Genomic DNA, 20,045 nt, shown 5'->3' on the forward strand with positions numbered 1-20,045 from the left:
GAAGAACCAAACCTCAGAAATATTTAACCTTGATATTAAAGTACTTACTTTAATCATGGATTCTCCAAATTTCTCAAATCCAGCCAAAGACAAATATTTTCTTACGATGTTAATTAGGGTTCCAACAAACTTGAGGAATTCTTTCTTTGGAACCATTAATCCTCCATTTTTGCCATAATCTCGAATAGTAATTGAAGTAGGAAGATTTGCTAGTTTTTCTTCCTTCGTCTGACATATCCTTTTAAGCAGGTTATAAAGGTGACGTTGTCTAATTTTCTGTTGTAGAGTTAGTCGTGGGTTTTCTTTCAGCCTTTTAGAAACTTTCTTAATTTGGTGAATTGAACCACCAGCGATGCGATAGAGAGCGGATAATGATTCAGCAGCCATAAACTCCCCACTTATGGAAAAATATTGGTCTATTTCAATTAGCTGACGATCAATTTCTTCTGGCTGCACCTTAAAAACTGCGTAATTTTCGAGCTGGTCTAGAAGATCGCTGTTAAATTCTAAGTCATCCTCTTTCTCAAACTCTTGAATAACGTCTTCACATATAGCTTCTTCCGGTGGCTCAACTAAATTGACAATGGGCCCAAAATTTCAGGAATCTGGATCCTTGTCAAGTTGTTTCAAACAAAAATCATAAGAAACGCGAGCGGTGAAATTAAAAAATTTTTCAACATCATCCCACGCTGAATCTTTGACGCATTCTTGAACATTTAAAAAAAAAAGCTTCTTTTAAGGTGCTTGCTTTTCTTAAATATTTTAATCGGAAATTAACTATACTGCCAAATGGAATTACAGGCTTTGGTTTCTTTTTCTTTTCACTATTGTCGCTTGTAAAGGTTACTTCGCTTCTACTTGTACTTGGTACAGGGTCGTCATTTGACTCTTCAAGCAGACTTTGGTCTTTTTTAGTAATATTATTGTTATCAGCTTTACCTTTACGGGCTTTAACATTGTTTTTTTGTGGCTTTTTTATCCAAAACACTATTGCTGTTGTTAGGAACGTTGAGTTTACGGCCACTACCTTGAGACTTGGCGTGACTAGGAACTTTTAAAACATCACTCGTTTTCAATTTAATGCTGGACTTGAGTATCTTTACTTCTTCACCGAAATAGTCAATCAATTGATTAACACATGTTTCATGAAGGTTTTTAGACACGACTTCTTTGTATATTCTATTACGCTCATTATGCAAACCTTCCTCAATCAAATGGTTTTCTTTACTCAGCTCTTTATTTAGGAATCCAGTGAAGTTCGCCATAATTTTGAAATTACTTTTAATAATACAAAATTACTAGTAAAATATAAATCCAATCCATGCAATCAACCGAAATGCCAAAATGAAACCAATCACTACGACTACGGGCGCGGCCATGTTTTCCCGACCCATTATTCTTTTCGCGGACGCCTTAGGTGGCGGTGGCGGTTTCGCCCCCCTTTTACTCGTAGTACCAAAACTTCTCCCGCGGGGCGGAAATGCGTAAGCGCGCCAAATTTGGAAGCAAATGCTGTAGTATGAAAATGTACTACGTTTCATACTTATAGGGAGCTATATATTATTTTTCTTATGATTCTATGTATATTCCTGAACATTTGATCTATCAGGAAGGTACTGTTATGTATACATGCACCGCGTTACAGATCGCGCCACGCTCTAAAAATATAGAGGCGCTTCCCTTTATTCCGAGTGTGAGGCAGCGAACATGTGCCATTCGGGCTCCCGGCCTCAACGTAGACACACGGGCGTAACACATGTATCATCTCGTAATTATTATATCAAATAAACCATATAATTATTGAATTAGACTAGTTGTTTCTCAGTTAATAAATAGAGTTAACAGAATATAAAACTTACGTTCAAAGAATAAGACGGAAAAGACATCCCATAAAACTATCAGGTATCGCTCGGTTAGGCTGACGTGCAACAATTTGTCAGTCAATAACAGTGATGTAACAATGGCGAAAAGACAAATTCCGACCACAGACTAGAAATTAAATCGATTATAAAATTTTGGAGTTACACGATACGCCGTTTTTGACCAGATGTACCATGAAATCTATTGACAAGAATGAGAGCGAAGATGACAGTGACAATTTCTCGGTGAAGTCGTAGAAGCCACTGGAAATAAGCCCTTTCACCTTGCTTAAAGTGGAAACATCCACTGGATCAAGTACGACGTCCACACTCTGAAAATACATCAGATCTCTGAATACTAATGACCACAATGTGTTCTAGATAATACCTTCTAGGGGGAATGATGAACTCCATACAATTTAGAGGGATTTTCCTCTACGCTAATTTTGCAATTCTGTTGCTTACGGTAGTTAATTCTCCACCAGAGAGTAAGGATGTCCCCCTTCTTTCCCCCCCTTCAGGGGGGGGGGGTAAAACCTGGGTTATAGGGACATCCCTGGGGTTGGGGGGGATGGGTGGGGGGATTGATGACGTCACGTGATGGTGTTGGGGGGAGGGGAAAGATATGGGGAGGGGGGGGTTGATGACGTCACGTGATGGTGTTGGGGGGGATGGGGGGACTGATGACGTCACGTGATGGTGTTGGCGGGAAATTTGAATTTATTTTTAGTGTATTGGTATGACGTCATGGCTAATTTTTTGATAACGTCACGTGGCTGGTACCTGTAGGGATAGGCTTATGCTCGGCTTATGCTATTGTAGATCCTTGTAGGCTTATCCTATGGTTGATCCTGAAAGATAGGCTTATGATAGGTTATTCTAGGCTGATTATTATTATTATGAATCGGGTTTTTAGTCAAAAACGTTTAATGAACACAATCAATTCCAATTAATTCGCGAATGTACGCGTCGTTATTTAAGCAAATGTAGAATATTTATATAATTGTAGTCTACGCGTCAAGTTTTTGTCACGAACCAAGTTACAAAAATCTTCGAAAATGCTCGAAGGAACTATACACGCCGCTAGGAAATTTTTTACACGGTCGTAATCATTGTGAGACATAGTACCGCGACTTACATAATATTTTTGATATATATCATTCATGCGTTTTACAATAGCTTCGTACATGCATTTAATAACTTCGGCTTGATCATTTAAAAGCTTGAAGTGAAATCTCATAAAACTAAATTTCTCGTTCAGTTTCCCTGCTTCGGCCTTGGTTAGAGTGAATACGCTGCCATCGTCGAATACTATATTCCCCTCCATAACGGTTATTTTTATTTTCAAGTTCAAGTAACGATAATTACCCAGGTCGCCACTTTCCAAAGCTGAATAGATCTCCGTCCACTCCTCCATAAATTCCTTCAAAACGTCTTCCGAGATTATAACAATAGTCCCGTCCTTTTTTGTCAGAAGCAGGCTTGGCTCGTACCCGCTCACCCCAAACACCGCCGAGCATTCATTACTTAGTCTAACACGGGCGTTCACGCGGTAAACTCCTACTTTGGTGGACATTCTTACGGCAGGTCTTTACGGTTTAAAAGGTTACAACTGAATGATTTTTATCGCGAGATTTTCTTGAGTGCGTAGTTGATAATTTGCCTGAGGGTATATTGACTGGTGCTTTTCTTTTTTTATTGCCCTTTATTGGCCAGGTGGTTTAGTACCTTAAAAGGGGGCGAGGGTAAACCAGTTGTATTGTTAACAATGGAATCTGAGTGAATTATGACTCACACAAACGTGTTAAGACATTCCACCGGCTTTTTATTTATACGTAACCATGGTCAGACGGGTCTATGGCCATAAAAAGGGACAGAACTTGAACAAAAGAATTTATCCCCATCCGTTTTTATTTTTACTATAAAGACGTGTTTTAATGGGTTTAGGGGTATGGTCGAATCAGTTGTATTGTTATGAATTGAATCTATTTTCGGATTTATTGCTTTGTTAGTCGGTGACTCTTCCTACCACGAAACATTTAATTGTTTCCAGGTGCTTGCCCCTAAGGCCTTATCCTGACAAGTCTCAACATGTTATGTCTTTGTCGCGTTACCCGAAATTAAAGTAATATTTTTAAAATACCAAAATGCAAATTCAACTAGGAATACAGTTACTAGGATGAAAGTAACGGCCGCTATTTTCCCTGGCTTTGAAAGAGCTTCGCGAATTAACGTCTGCTTAGTAACAGCGTCCATTTTAATCTAACCTTTCATCCCCTTATTTGGGATATAAATAGCGTCTGATTTGGTCCGGACCTCATTTGGTTGTTAGACACCGCCAGGATAAGATGAATCGTGAAATTACCCGTCTAGAAACGTTTGGCGCATTTGCGAGTACGTTTGTAAAACCGTCAGAACTAGCCCGTCATGGGTTTTACTATTTAAGTTCGGGGACGGACGCTGTTAAATGCCATTTTTGTGACTTAACGCTACGAGGATGGGAACCTAACGACAATGTTTTCGAAGAGCATCAGAAATTCAAGGCAGACTGTCCATTACTTCAAGGATTACCAACAAATAACATGCCTATATTCATCCAAAACCCATTGACTAAAGACATGCCACCAAACAGAAAGTACAGAGATGTCCCTCAAGAAGAGTGGGAGAAAGAAAAAGTCATTCCGCCAACCCAACCCATACCAACAACACTTACTCCGAATGACGATATTGTACTAAGAATTAAACGCGTTAATCTCGAGAAAGCTATAATTGAAATGTTTATTCAAGAACTTTTGCGACATGAAAGCTAGATCCTATTATTGTAATATATTCCATACCTTATTACGTTTTATAAATTATAAAAGAACCAGTCAAAAACTTGAAATGTAACTCGAAATAAATATAATTTTTTTCCTTAATTTGTTCTTTGTAATACTATTATACCTACTACAGTCTTGACAAAACCTTTTCAGTGGTGATAGTGTAGGGTGTTACTTAGCTTTTCTCAACACATTTCGTGTTAAAAGTAAAACGTTTTTGAACATTTACATTGCATTGTACACACACTAAACGCGTCATTTAAATTTTTTAAAATCCCATAGGAATACATGTGAAATTGAATAATCCACCGACACGAAATCATTCATGTACGTGGCAATTGACTGACACGAAAAGCGTCATTTGAAAAAAACATTTCAAATGTTTAAAGCGTTGAAATAAATTCTAACTAAATTTATCAAAATCATTCCTATTTTCAGTCTTGAGAGTTCCTCAAAATTATTTATGGCTTTTAGGGATGGGGGGGGAATGACCTCGGGTCCCTGAGATGCGTGGGAATTTATTTTTCTTTGATTGGGCCACCCCACAGGTTGGTTTATGACCTTGAAAAGGGGGGGGGGTGAACTTGAACAAAAGGATCTATTCCCTTTGTCTTTCTGGGTCATTTCAAGACTTCTATGGCCATAAAAGAGGGCTGAACTTGAACAAAAGAATTTATTTTGTCAATTCTTTAATTGGACCCCACACCAGGTGCTTTAGTACCTTAAAAGGGGGCGTGGTCGAAACAGTTGTATTTGTTATCAATGGAATTTACATTTAGAGTGTTTTATGACTAGCCCAAACGTGTTAAGACATGTTTATGACATTGAGGGGGATCTATTTTTTTTTCTAATTGTATCACGAAAGTATAAAAGGGCGGATCAGTCTAGGCTACTTATCAGTTTACTTCTGACCGCTGTTGATGCAAGCCAAGAAATCTTCTGCTCCCAAACAAAACTTGTGAGTTATTCCGTGCCCATATCTTAGTGCTTTAGTATTTTTGACTTAGTTTTCACAAGTGTTTTCAATTTAACTTAAAATTTTTACAAGTATTTTTTACAAGTGTTTTAGTATTTTTTATAAGTATTTTCAATTTTTTATATTTTTTACAAGTGTTTTAGTATTTTCATTTAGTTTTACAAGTATTTTCAATTTTTTACAAGTGTTTTAGTATTTTTAACTTAGTATTTTACAAGTACTTCAATTTTTTATAAGTACTTTAAATTTTTTTTATAAATACTTTCATTTTAACTTAGTATTTGACTTTTATAAGTACATTACTGTTTTAGTATTTTAGTATATTTTTGTGTTTTAGTATTATTATTTAGGCCTATTCAGATTTATTATTAGTATTTTGTGGTATTTGTATTTTTAAATTATCGCAATGGCCAACTCTAATGTAGAAATTGAACTCCCTATTGAAGTTGATAGTTTTTTAGTCGACTTTCCAGACTCGTTAGAAATAGCCTTTTTAAATGCCGATGACACGTTTATGGCAAACTATTCTACACCCCCGTCTAATAATAGATCTCCGTCTCCCACCCTGTCTATGGCAGACAATAGCGCTCTTCATCCTTTGTCCCCTCTGGAAGAGGCGTTTCAAAACGACGACGTTTCTTTCTTAGATGGTTATACTACCCCTCCTATAGCTCCATCTCAGAACGAGTCAATGGATGAAGGGGAAGGACAGTTAGGGGGTGGGGTTCTTACTCCTCCACCTCCACCCCCATCTCCGCTAGTTGCACCACCAGGTGTAAACGTACTTTCTAGCGGGGTAGTGTCCTTCCCCAATTTTAATCTTGATGGATGGGAAATGGAGGTACAATTCGACAATAACATCGTCGAATCTGTAAGCGACTTCCTAGAGTACGTTTTGGACGATTGTTTACCCGATGACATGATTGCAATTTCGATGACAAGCATTAATAATCCAGGCATTCAAACCGCAGACTTTAGTTTTAGAAGAAGGGATCAAATAGATATTGGATTCATACTAGAAGTAGTGGCTGATAAAGCCTATAATTCTGAAGGGGGTTCAAAGTTTTTTCTCGGTCCTATAGGAATAAACATACAGCGCGTGAGGTTGCCCCAAGGCGCCAAGCGTTGCAAGGCCCTTGGTATCTGTACCTTCGAGACTTTTGCCAGGGAGAAAAAATGCATTATTCTGATCAAGAACAACGATCGGCTATGCCTCCCTTATGCTCTAATTTTTGCTAGAATACACAGGGATCATACAATGCATCCTCTTGACAAAAGCCTCGAGGCAGATTTCAAAACACTATGCCGGCCTGATATTAGTAAAAAATCAGGAGAGAGGCTTAGGAAGAGGGCGGAGGAATTAGCTCTGGCGGCGGAAATACCATTGGACGAATGCGCGGGGGCGGGTGCTCTACCTCGATTTCAATCATACTTGGCTGATTACCAAATAATAGTATTTACAGTTAGAGCAAACGTCCCCCACCGTATTTTCGGGGAACCCGATTTTATTCCCGGTGCCGATGGTAATCCAAAGCCGCGGCTATACATTTTCAACTATCAAAATCATTTTGACGTCATCACCAAACCTAGCCCTCTCTTCCGTTTTAATTTTTTTGCGAAAGGTGCCTTGTGGGGTATAACAACTTAGATTTTAACCACGCTTGCAACAAGTATTGTTATTCCTGTCAAAGGGCCGAAGATTGCGTGGGGGGTGAAATTAGATGCGAGACCTGTCATCGCGATTTTAGGGGGCAAGAATGCTTTGAGGCCCATAAGGCTAGTGGAAGCAAAACCCTATCAGTCTGCCAAAGGGTTTTTAATTGCCCCCGTTGCGCAAAAACAATAGATATGGGGAAACGCAAGTCACTTCACAACTGCGGGGAAGTCTATTGCGTAATCTGCAATAAATTCAACCCACACCCCCACTATTGTTTCATGCAGGTTACCGACTCTAAAGCCCACCCCGCGGCTAAAAAAGCTAAGACCCATCCTTCGGTTACTATCTTTTATGATCTCGAATGTGTTCAAAATACCCCAGACCCTTCAAACCCTAATGCTTTCCTACACACTCCTTTCTTATGTATTTCTCAAAAAATCTGTGATCAATGCATTCTCGAGAAATCCGATCAATTTACTTGCGCCACCTGCGGGCCTCGAGAACGGGTGTTTCTCGGGAATGATCCTGTTCTGGATTTTTTAAATTATCTTCAAGAATTCCACAATTCTCCCAAAATAACCGTTATAGCACATAATGCGAAGGGTTACGATTTACAATTTCTGTACAAAGCCATGTTAGCCATCAAAGCGTGGCGCCCTCAAGTGATAATGACGGGAACGAAGATTATGCAAATTCGATATGAGAATTTGACATTTATAGATAGTTTAAATTTCATCCCATCCCCCTTATCTAGCTTTGTTTCCACTTTTGGCTTAGACCCTAGTTTAAATAAGGGATATTTCCCGCACTTGCTCTTCAACTTTGTTCCCGAACACGTGTTTGATCCAAAAGATCCTACGAGTACAAATTATGTCTTGAGGGAAAGCATGCCTCTTTTAGAATCTTACGCGCCAGACAGGCTAACCGAAAAACAACGTTCGGTTTTAATTACATGGTACAACGAGCAAATTGAAGCCAAAAAAGGTTTCAACTATGTTGAAGAGTTGATACATTATTGCCGTTTGGACGTTAGGATTTTAAGAGAGGGGTGCTTAAAGTACAGGGAGATTTTTGAGAAGATTGCGGACGTTAACCCTTTTAACACTGCCGTGACAATTGCCGGGCTTTGCAACGCCGTTTTCAGGAAGGACCACCTAGCGCCAAATTCAATTGGAATTGTTCCACCTCACGGCTATAGAATGAAAGACCCTCAATCTAAAGTAGCCATCGAGTGGCTGAGGTGGGAAGCCCATAAGCGCGGGGTCATAATTAAGTCGGCTTTTAACGGTTCCGAACCTAAAATTTTGAACATTAAAGTCGACGGACTTCTAGTAGACGATCTTGGCGCAGATCAAAAGGTCGTCTACCAATTCCAAGGTTGTTTTTGGCACGGGTGTAGAGCCTGTTTCCCGGTAAACAGAGACCTGGTTTTGCACGGTGACGTCACCCAAACTTTACACTCCCGCTATACTGATACTTTGAACTGTAATAAGAGGCTTAGGGAGCTGGGGTATAAGGTAATCGAAATGTGGGAATGCGAATTCCACAAATTGAGGGAGCAAAAGCCCGAAATTAACACCTTTCTATCTTCCATCCATATCCAAATCGACGCGTGGGAACCACTTAATCCCCGTAACGCATTTTTCGGGGGGCGTACTTCCGCTCTTTGTCTTCATCACAAGGTTAAGCCGGGAGAGGAGATTCGATATGTCGACGTCACTAGTCTATATCCATGGTGTAACGAATACGGTAAACTACCTTACGGCCACCCTACGATCTTGACAGACAACTTCCCACCCATTGACGAGATTGAAGGTTTTATTAAACTGGATATCCTGCCCCCTCGTAACCTCTTCCACCCAGTTTTACCCCAAAAGATCGGGGGGGAAATTGTGCTTTGCCCTGTGTCAGCTGTGCGCTGAAAACAAATATCAGGGGGATTGCACACATTCCGACGAGGAAAGAGTTATTAGGGGGACGTTTGTGGCGGACGAAGTCCATTTAGCGGTTAGCAAGGGTTACGTGGTTGTTAAAATCCACGAAGCCTGGTCGTACAAAATATCTCAGTACGACCCCTTAACAAAAAGTGGCGGGCTTTTTAACAATTACGTCAACTGCTTTCTGAAGCTAAAACAGGAAAGTAGCGGCTGGCCTTCTGACGTAGTAACCCAAGCGCAGAAAGATCAATACGTAGCCGAGTACTACGAAAAGGAAGGGGTAAAACTTGATCCTAGCTGTATCGAGAAGAACGCTGGCAAGCGTACCATCGCCAAACTGTGTTTGAATTCGTTTTGGGGCAAATTTGGTGAGAGGACTCGCCTTGACAAGGTAGAAGTCTTCGATGATCCACAGAAGTTCTTTAACTTGTTCTATGACCCAGCAATTGAGGTCAAGACGTTGATACCAGTTAGCGACGACATTTGCGTTGCTAAGTGGTGTTATATCAACGAGATTGACCCAATTAATAAAAATGTCAGTGTTCCGATCGCAGCCTACACCACTGCCATGGCTCGGATTAAGCTTTATTCCTACTTAGACCGCTTGGGTGAGTCTGTTCTATATACAGACACTGATTCGATACTGTACGTTTACACACCAGGGGGCGTAGAAATCAAAACTGGGAATTTCCTCGGTGAAATGACCAATGAGCTTGAAAAGTACGGACCCCAGGCCTACATCGAAGAATATGCGAGTGGTGGATGTAAGAACTACGCATACCGAGTTGTGAACCCTGATACCGGATCGACAGCCGTCGAGATGAAGGTTAAGGGGTTCCGACTTAACCATACCACCAAAGATTTGGTTAACATGGATAGGTTAATGGGGCTTATAGGCATTTACGAACCGCCGGCGGAACCAATCCAAGTACCAATCCCCAAGCAAATACGCCGAAAGGCTGATCACACTGTTATAAGTGTCGACCAGTCCAAGGTTTATAGAACTGTGGTGGATAAGGTCAGATTGATTGAAGATTTCCGCACGCTACCTTACGGTTACCGAGTTTGAGCACATTCGACAGTATCTGTTTCTGTGAGGGGTCTCTTCTTTTTATTTATTTATTTATTTATTTATTTATTTATTTATTTATCTAGTCAGTCCCGGTGATATTTATTTAGTCAGCATGTATATAAAGTCTAGCCATATTGTTTTTTGATCAATATTATCAATTAGTCATTTTCGTCTCGGTGAAATGTCCTGTGATTAACTAATTTTTTCGTCAATGCTTCCTTAAATATCCTATGTATTTTCGAAATTGCAATTGTTCATTTTCGTGTCGATCTCTTCTATATATATATATAGACACTTTACAATCTTTATCTCATTAGTTCGTTGAAAGTCAAAGTGTAAGGTCATGTATCCTTTCTACCATCCTTTTAACATGGTGATAGCAGGCCCGTCTCAAAGCGGGAAAACTCAATTAGTTTTAAAAATATTAGAGAACAGGGAAGCCATGTTTTCCCCTAATATAAGCGAAATACATTGGTTCTACGGTGAATGGCAACCATTTTTCGAAAGTTTGAGGAAATTTGTGGTTTTCATACAAGGTATGCCAGATTTATCAGAATATACAGGCGGTAAGCCTTGCCTTTTAATCATTGATGACTTGATGACCGAGAACAAAGGAGAAGTTGGTTCTCTTTTTACCAAGGGAACGCATCATCGCAACTTGAGTGTAATTTATATCGTCCAAAACGTATTCCATCGATCCAAAGACTCTAGAGATATTTCTTTGAACGCTCATTATCTTATACTTATGAAATCTCCTAGAGACAAATTGCAAAGTTCAATAATAGCTAGACAAATGTTTGCCGATAAATGGCGTTTCGCTGTTGACGCCTACCGTGACGCTACTAGTTTACCTTTCGGATATTTATTATTCGATCTACACCAAAGATGCCCCGAGAATCATAGACTTAGGACAGGAATATTTCCCGACAACCCTTGCGAAGTTTACATCCCCAAATAATTATAATAGTAGTTGGGTTTTAGCCATCTCTTCATTTAGTCACTATGCCTTATGCCGTTCGGTCACAAAGAAATTTGCTCTCCGTTATTGCCAAATCCCCTCGAAAACAACGTAGAATCATTTTACGTAACGCCAAGAAGCCCTTAATTGACGCAATCGCAGAGTGTGTTGAAAATACTTTACACGGTAACGTTAAATTAAATAAAAGTCAGAAGGCCAGATTAGCTAGGCATTCCGCAAAACTTAGAAAAATTGCTAATAAGAGAATATCTTGGAAAACAAAACGTGATATATTAGTTCAGGAAGGTGGTAGTTTCTTTTCTTTCCTTTTCCCTCTAGTTTCCTCTATTATCGGCGCCATAACAGGGGGTAGTCAGTAAAAATGCAGTACGCTCAGAAAATGCTCCTTGTCCCTAGCTCTACCTTTAAAAACGACCCCTTTCCACACCCCCAACAACAAGTAGTTTCGGAATTGGACAATGAAATGAATGTTATTTTAGCTCGTAAGATTTAGACGAAGCTTCAAAATGGCACTTATACGAACAGACTCTACAAAGATATAATAATTTACATATTATCGCTAGGCAACCTATACCCACGGTCCCCCAACCGACATCCAACTTTTATAATTTGGTTAGACGATATCCCCCTTAAATATATAGGGCATGTACAAAGTATCGTTGATCAGTTGTCCACTACCCCTGAAAAGCTTAGGTGGACAGATAGTGGGGAAGTTATAGTTAATGATTCATTAATACCCGGTTCGAATATTAGAGATATAGCTTTAGAATTTGTTAAGCCTTCCTCTAACAAAGACCCAAAACCTAGAGGTTTTTACGCATTTACAAACCTACTTTCTAGTTTTTCCCCTCTAACCTCGTATACAATACCCCAACAAATTAAAATCAAAAGAACTAGAGCTCCCAAAGTTAGTGTCAAGGTAGCAGCTAAAAAACTTAAATCTGAGAATAGACTTGAGGCATCAGCTAAAAAACTTAAATCTGAGAAAAGTCTTAAGACAGCAGCTAAAAAACTTAAAACCGAGTCTCCGAAATGGACAGCGTACGTAAAATCTCCAAAATTTTAGAAGGTATCTACTTTAACCCTTCCCACCCTGCCAGTTTCGGGGGTGCTGAAAAATTATATTTAGCAGTGAAATTAAAGGGTATTAGTAAGAAACAGGTACTAGATTGGTTAAAGGGAAAAGACGCGTACACTCTACATAAGAGAGTTTTTAGAAATTTTAAAAGAAACAAGGTGGTTGTAACTAACATAGGAGATCAATATCAGGCGGATTTGAACGACATGCGTTCTTTGAGTCAGTACAACGACGGGTACAAATACATATTAACCGTAATAGATTGCTTTAGCAGAAAAGCCTGGGCCGTACCTTTAAAATCCAAAAGCCGTGTTGAAACGGTTGAGGCTTTTAAGTCTGTCTTTAGAGAGAGGGTTCCTAGGAAACTACAAACGGATAAGGGTACTGAATTTAGAAATTCCCAATTACAAGGATACTTGAAGGAGAAAGGGGTTATATTTTTTACAACTGAGAATGACGATATAAAAGCGTGTATGGTGGAAAGATTAAATCAAACTTTAAAGTCACGCATGTACAGGTATTTTACAGAAAAGAATACCAATAGATATATAGATGTTCTAGATGACCTGGTTAAGGCTTACAATAACTCGGTGCATTCCGCGATAAAAATGACTCCTTTGGAAGTTACTGGTACCAATGTCCTTCAGGTTTTTAAAAATGTTTACGGAAAGTACTTTAGCGAAAAGAAAGTTTACGGGAAAAAATTAAAGGTGGGCGAATACGTCCGAGTAAGTAGAAATAAGATGATTTTTGAAAAAGGGTACGAGCGAACGTACACAATAGAGGTTTTTAAAATAGTGTGAAAAATAGACAGACGCCCTCCGGTATTCAAACTAGAAGATTTAAACGGGGAACCAATAAAGGGGGTGTTTTACGGGATGGAACTTCAGTCGGTAGCTAGACCCGAGACGTACAAGATCGAGAAAGTAATTCGCAAGCGTACTAGTAGAGGACAAAAGGAGCTCTTTGTAAAGTGGCTAGGCTATCCCCCTTCTATGAATTCTTGGATTCCGGCTAAAGATGCAGTCTCCCTTTTACCTAACGCTCCCCAGCAACGCTAGCATGAAAATTTATGACAACAACAAGACGTCTTCGTACACTACCAAGTTGCCCCAGGCTATAGAGCTGATCGGGGATGACTGGGAGGTTGCTCTAGTAGAAGTTTTGTACCCAATGTCCTTTTTTAACATACCCAGTGAGGAAGGTCATGTGCTGGTGGTCTCACATGAAAATAAAAAAGGTCGGGACGGAAAATCACAGCCTATTGTTAAAGCCGAGGCCTTTATAGTTCCCGGGGGTTATTACAAATCATTGGAAGCCCTACTTAAACAAATAGCTTCCGGGTTAAACGGCTTTCAATACGGTTCAAAGTTTAAATTTGATTCGGATCCCCTCTCTGATTACATTTCTTTAACTATTCAACCTAACGGTATTTTGGCTCTTTCTCCCACTTTGAAAAGGATATTAGGATTTAAAACCCCAAAAGGCCAAAGTACGTCTTTCTCTTGCCCTTCAGATAAAACCAGCCAATCGTATAGAAGCTCTGTTCCCGCTAATTTAAATTATTATATTCCCGACCAATTGTTTATTTATTCCGATATAGTAGCTAATGAATTTATAGGCGATACGGTAGCCCCGCTACTTCGTATAGTAGGCGTAGACAGCGAAAAACCTCACGGTTCGACTATAACTAAATCATTTAACTCTCCCCATTACGTTAAAGTTGCTAAATGTTACTTTGATACTATAGACATTGATATAAGGAATAGTTTAGGCCAAGCCGCGTCATTCGAGTTTGGAACGTCGACCTGTAAACTAAACTTTAGACCATGCCAAAACCCCAAACATTAGAGTCTCGTTGCGAGTATAGGAGGTATTATTTAGATCAGGTAGGGGGTGGTGGGGTGTCAAAAGTATTTGTCGGGACCCCCCACCAAAAAGGTCACGGAATTGGGAGCGCCCTGAAAGGGTTATTTAGATGGGCACGCCCCTTATTAATTAGAGGTGCAAAGTATCTGGCACCTAGAGCCATTAGTACGGGACAAAAGATTCTTGGTGACGTAATGCAAGGTCAGAATGTGAAAAGTGCCGCAAAAAAGAGATTGCAGGAAACTTATGAGAACATGACTGCTGCTCAGCAAGGTTCAGGATTAAAGATAAGGAGACGCAAAGTTAAACGCCTATCAGTTTATCACCGTCATTCAAAGCAGACGCCACGCGATATATTTAGCTCCTGAAAAAATCATGTTTTCTCTCCAAGCTCTTAAGAGTGAATTGGACATTTTTGCCCCTGTGCCGATTCAAACTAGTGTCGAACATGCTCAAGGTGTATGGGCCAAACCCTTGGCGGCCATTGGTGATAGCTCTACCCTCGAATACCTCATCTCGGGCAATGGAGATAGCTACATCGATGTAGCCCACACCATGCATTACAACAAAGTCAAAATCACCAACGAAGATGGAAGTGATCTTCCTGATGCAGCCGTGGTAGCTTTCGTAAACAACGCTGGACATGCATTGTGGAGAACTTGCGATGTTTTCTTGAACAATACCCGAGTTTCTTCAGCCGCTCAAAACTACGCCTTCACTTCTTTTATCGAAACTGTCTCAAATTACGGACCCGCGGCCAAAAAATCTCACCTCATGATGGCCGGATGGGAAAAGGACGAAGCCGGAAAGTTTGACGACTTTTCAAATAAAGGTTTCGTCGCCCGAATGGCTAAAACTGCTAAATCGGCCGTGATTGAATTTTTTACACCCGTGTTTAGTGACGTGTTTAATATTCCCGAATATCTCTTAAACGGGGTGGACCTTAAAGTCGTGTTTACTCGCAACAAGGACGAGTTTGCCTTAATGTGTGAAGAAACAGCCACTCTCAAAAACTGTAAAGTCAAGATACTAGACGCTGCACTCGCGGTACGCAAAGTTAAACTCAGTCCTAAAATATTGTTAGCGCATGAAGCAGCGCTTAATAACGGTACTGCCAAATATAATTTTACGCGCACCGAACTTAAAACTAAAACTATCTCTACCGGAAGTAGCACCGAGAGTTTTAACAATATATATCTAGGCCCTCAGCCTAATCGCGTCATTATTGGAATAGTTTCCAACGCGGCGTTCAAGGGGAGTTACGCTCTGAATCCCTTTAACTTTAAAACTTGGGATTTAAATTTTTTGTCTCTGTACCTCGATAACGAACAAATACCCTCGAAACCGTTGACTCCTGATTTCGCTAAAAACTTGTATATACAAGCTTATCAAACATTGTTCGCGGGCACGGGTATTCATTATAAAGACGACGGTAACGATATTACTCCCAACGAGTTTGCCAACGGGTTAACCCTCTACGCTTTTGATCTGACACCGGACCTATCTGCTAGCGAAACAAACCACTGGAACCACGTTAAGCAAGGACAATTAAGATTGGACATGGGATTCGCTAAACCTTTGTCGGAAGCCGCAGTCTGCATTGTATACGCCGAATTTCAAAGCATGATTCAAATCGATAAAAATAGAAACGTAATTGTAGATTATTAAAATGTCAGCAACCACCACCGTAGACTTGATTCTCGCTTTATCAGATACGCCCAACTTTTTGGGTGTTTTCGCATCAAATAGGTTACCTAAGGTTACCAGATATCCCGCATCGTTAATTATAAATTTAGATCAGCACTATGAAAAGGGGTCTCACTGGGTATCGGCCTTCATAGATGGAGCTCGTGTAGGGTATTATTTCGATAGCTACGGTTTGCCACCATTTCTGCCTAGTATAAGAAGATTTTTATCTTTAAACTGCAGAAAATGGACTTTTGGTAAACGACAACTTCAGAGGTTAGAAAGTAGCGTATGCGGGCAGTATAGCGCCCTCTATCTTATTCATAGAAGTAAGAAGAAAAGTACGAAAGCTTTCCTAAAAGCTTTTACCGCAAATCGAAAAATTAACGATATGAAAATTGCTAAACAATTTCAAAATCATATACGGCGACTAAAAAAGTGTAAAAGGAGCTTATTAACAAACCGTGTGGTTGCCTGGTGGTAATGCGTCCAGCTCTGTGTTGTTTCAACAACATTTGAGTTTCCATTCCAGGGTTCGACTTCCTACCAACGGCGCTTTATTAGTCCGGTATAGAAAAAAAACATCTTCAGATACGGCTTGAATCAAGTTTAAGGAGGATTTTTTTAAATATTTAACTAATTTATTGTTAATTTAACTTAATTATGTATGTTATTATCACGCTAATTAAATGTTTTTGATTTAAAATCTGATTGTAATAATAATAAGATTAGAACAACCTAGCATAAGCGGTATATTCCTTAATGATCGAAAATTGGGGGATCGAAAAATGTCTTATTTGATCGAAATTAGTTTGATCGAAAATAATTCTGACGGGAGCGCATTTCGTCCCTATTGATCGAAAGTAATTCTGATCGAAAAAAATTATATATATCCCCCTAAAATAATAATATGATAGAAATAGTATACATTTAATCTAAAATGCAAGAGCCTTCATCGACCCGCTTGCGTAATGGATACGGTACTGGATTGCGGATCGGGAGGTTGCTGGTTCGAATCCTCGAAGGTATGTTAAAAATATCAAATATAATTCTTGTTGTTTCTAATCAAGTCATACACTTTCAGATTTGCTATATAGTGACGAAGAACGTTTATTAAATACAATGTGTTGTTTCTAATCAAGTCATACACTTTCAGGTTTGCTATATAGTGACGAAGAAAGTTTATCCGAGGGAAAGTTTATATCAAATGTATTTCCTCTTGATTTTGCCTATTACCAAATGAAAGGGTACCTTTTCCAAAATATTTTCATAGGGTCAGGTTAGGTTAGGTTAGGTTAGGTTAGGTTAGGGTAGGGTAGGGTAGGGTAGGGTAGGGTAGGTTAGGTTAGGCTAGGCTAGGCTAGGCTAGGTTAGGTTAGGTTAGGTTAGGTTAGGTTAGGTTAGGATAGGTTAGGTTAGGTTAGGTTAGGTGAGGTGAGGTGAAGTGAGGTTAGGTTAGGTTTGGTTCAAATAATTCGTTGACACCTTTTCCAAAATATGCTCCTTTTAATTAGCTACCACCTTTTCCAAAACATTCTCCTATCAATTAGCTGCCACCTTTTCCAAAAGATTTTCCTATTAATTAGCTGCCACCTTTTCCAAAATATTCTATTAATTAGCTGCCACCTTTTCCAAAATATTCTCCTACTAATTAGCTGCCACATTTTCCAAAATGTTCTCCTTTTAATTAGCTACCACCTTTATCCAAAATATTCTCCTTTTAATTAGCTACCACCTTTTCCAAAATATTCTCCTTTTAATTAGCTACCACCTTTTCCAAAACATTCTCCTATTAATTAGCTGCCACCTTTTCCAAAATATTCTCCTATTAATTAGTACCAGAAAACGAATAAAATATTAAATAATATCCAAAATAAAATAAAATTAAATATTACATAACCTAAAGTAAACCTAATTTGGTTTTAAAAACATGTTGAACGATAGACGAGGATCAAATGGGATTCAATCAAATGGGATTCGATCAAATGCGATTCGATCAAATGCGATTCGATCAAATGGGATTTCGATCATTTGGGAAAGTTTTCGATCACCCGTTTTTCGATCAAATCGACCCAAACGGCATAAGCATATCTTTCAGGATCAACCATAGGATAAGCCTACCAGGAACTACAATAGCATAAGCCTATCCCTACAGGAATCAGCCACGTGACGTCATCAAAAAATTAGCCGTGACGTCATCAAGAAAACAACCACCAGGTGACTCAACAATTCAAATTTCCCGCCAAAACCATCACGTGACGTCATCAATTCCCCCCATCCCCCCCAACACCATCACGTGACGTCATAAACCCCCCCATATCTTCCCCCCCCCCAACACCATCACGTGACGTCATCAATCCCCCCATCCCCCCCCAACCCCAGGGATGTCCATATAACCCAGGTTTTACCCCCCCCCCTGAAGGGGGGGAAAGAAGGGGGGTAAAACCTGGGTTATAGGGACATCCTTACTCTCTTCCACCCTTGGGAATTTCCATGACGTTCAAGTTGCTTATTGGTTCGTAAAGAGGGCTATTGAACGAAATACAATCTTAAAAACGCCAACCATTTTTCACACCTTTTTAACCAATTACGTAACATTATGAATCATAGTTCCGTATTCGATCATTCCGATGGCATCATGCCTTTTTTCTTTTGTAGCGCTAGTAAATCCATTTCCTAAGAAAGATAATTTTATTGGGTGTACCTTGTATTATCAGTTTCCGAAATAGCAAAGGTGATTCCATAAAAACCGCGCGGCGTTGTTCATAACTGCTGTTTTAGAAATAGCAGATTTTAGCTTGAGGTTTGATCAATTCTTATCCCTACAGTTTACATTACCTATTAAGTACAAGATCATCATAAGCTAACTTAACCTAAACTTACCTGACCTAATCCTATCCGGGTTGGAATAACAATACCTAAACTGACCCTATTAATAGTAGGGTTCAAATTGTCAAACCTAGCCAAACCTACACTTTCATAAACGGCTATCATATTTGTTTTCTCAGTTGTACTTCTCTTTTTGGAACTGCTTTAACGGAACGCCGCGTTTACGAGAACCGCTGTAAAGGGATCTGCCTTTCTGAGCTTTTGGGGAACCGCGGTTATGGGGAGCACTCATATGAGAACTTCTTCCCATTTTATAAAACCAGACCGGAATAAATTATTTCCGTTTATGTAGTGATTGCTCAAAACGTGATCTGAGTCTTAAATTTACTATTTATATACACCCAGAGAACTCCAAACTTGATATAAACTTGTTTCGTAAATCTGTTAGAAGAGAAAATAATGTAATTAGATCTGATTTTAATATTTTTCGTAAGTAACTTTATTATAATTTATTACAAAATCATTTAAATGAAGGATTTAGCCGATAATTTATAAAGTCATCGATTTCACTCGATTTTACTAAGTCTCGGCCAAAACAACAATCAAAGCCAGGTCTGAGGCCCTGCTGTAGCCTGTAGATTAATCTACTGCAATAATAACCCGCCTTTCCCAGCATTATTAGAATAAATAAATTAACAATCTTACTGGTAGATTAATAATTTATGACAATAATTTATCTTTGGGAGCTTGAGTATTTTAATAAGCTAAGTTCTACTTTAGTGGAAACGGTAATTATCTGAGCGATGAATCGTACATTCATTAAATGTTATTGTGAATATAATAATATAATAGTGATAGGTCACTATATCTTATTATTTATGTAACAATATTTTATGTGGCTTATTTTTTAATTCAAAGGACTGTATAATAAACATGATAAACCATTGCTGTTCATCATATATCTACCATATTTTTTATAATTTTGAAGATACGAATGTAGCTCTGGTTCTCCAGTGTACCGTTCTTTTAAAGACGTTTATAAGTAGATTATTTTAAGTTAATTTTGGTTTATACTAAAAATAAGATTCTGAAATTATTGGAGTTATCAAACAAAACGTAAGTCAATTTTAACAAAAATTGTTTAAAGTTGGCATTCCTGGTTTGTCTCTGTGTTTTTTTATGGGTAGCGTTGACTCTATATATGGTTTTAAGAAGTTTCTGAGGAAAATATCAAACAGACTAAGTCAATATTACTTATAACTATTTCAATTCTTAACGTAGTTT

General features: G+C 39.0%; 1 protein-coding gene across 1 annotated transcript; it reads left to right on the top strand.

Moving 5' to 3' along the window:
• The first annotated feature begins 5,523 nt into the window (after window positions 1–5,523).
• Window positions 5,524–16,541, top strand: LOC149655959 (uncharacterized protein F54H12.2-like). The gene is made up of 2 exons (XM_089845020.1): window positions 5,524–5,636; window positions 15,146–16,541. Exons 1-2 carry the CDS (start codon window positions 5,599–5,601, stop codon window positions 15,912–15,914), a joined length of 807 nt encoding a protein of 268 aa, XP_089701146.1. The 5' UTR covers window positions 5,524–5,598; the 3' UTR covers window positions 15,915–16,541.
• Window positions 16,542–20,045: the final 3,504 nt, after the last annotated feature.

Source organism: Phalangium opilio, unplaced genomic scaffold, assembly GCF_054372755.1.
Source record: "Phalangium opilio isolate 3A_F unplaced genomic scaffold, DU_Popi_V2 ptg000078l_1, whole genome shotgun sequence".
NCBI lineage: Eukaryota > Metazoa > Arthropoda > Arachnida > Opiliones > Phalangiidae > Phalangium > Phalangium opilio.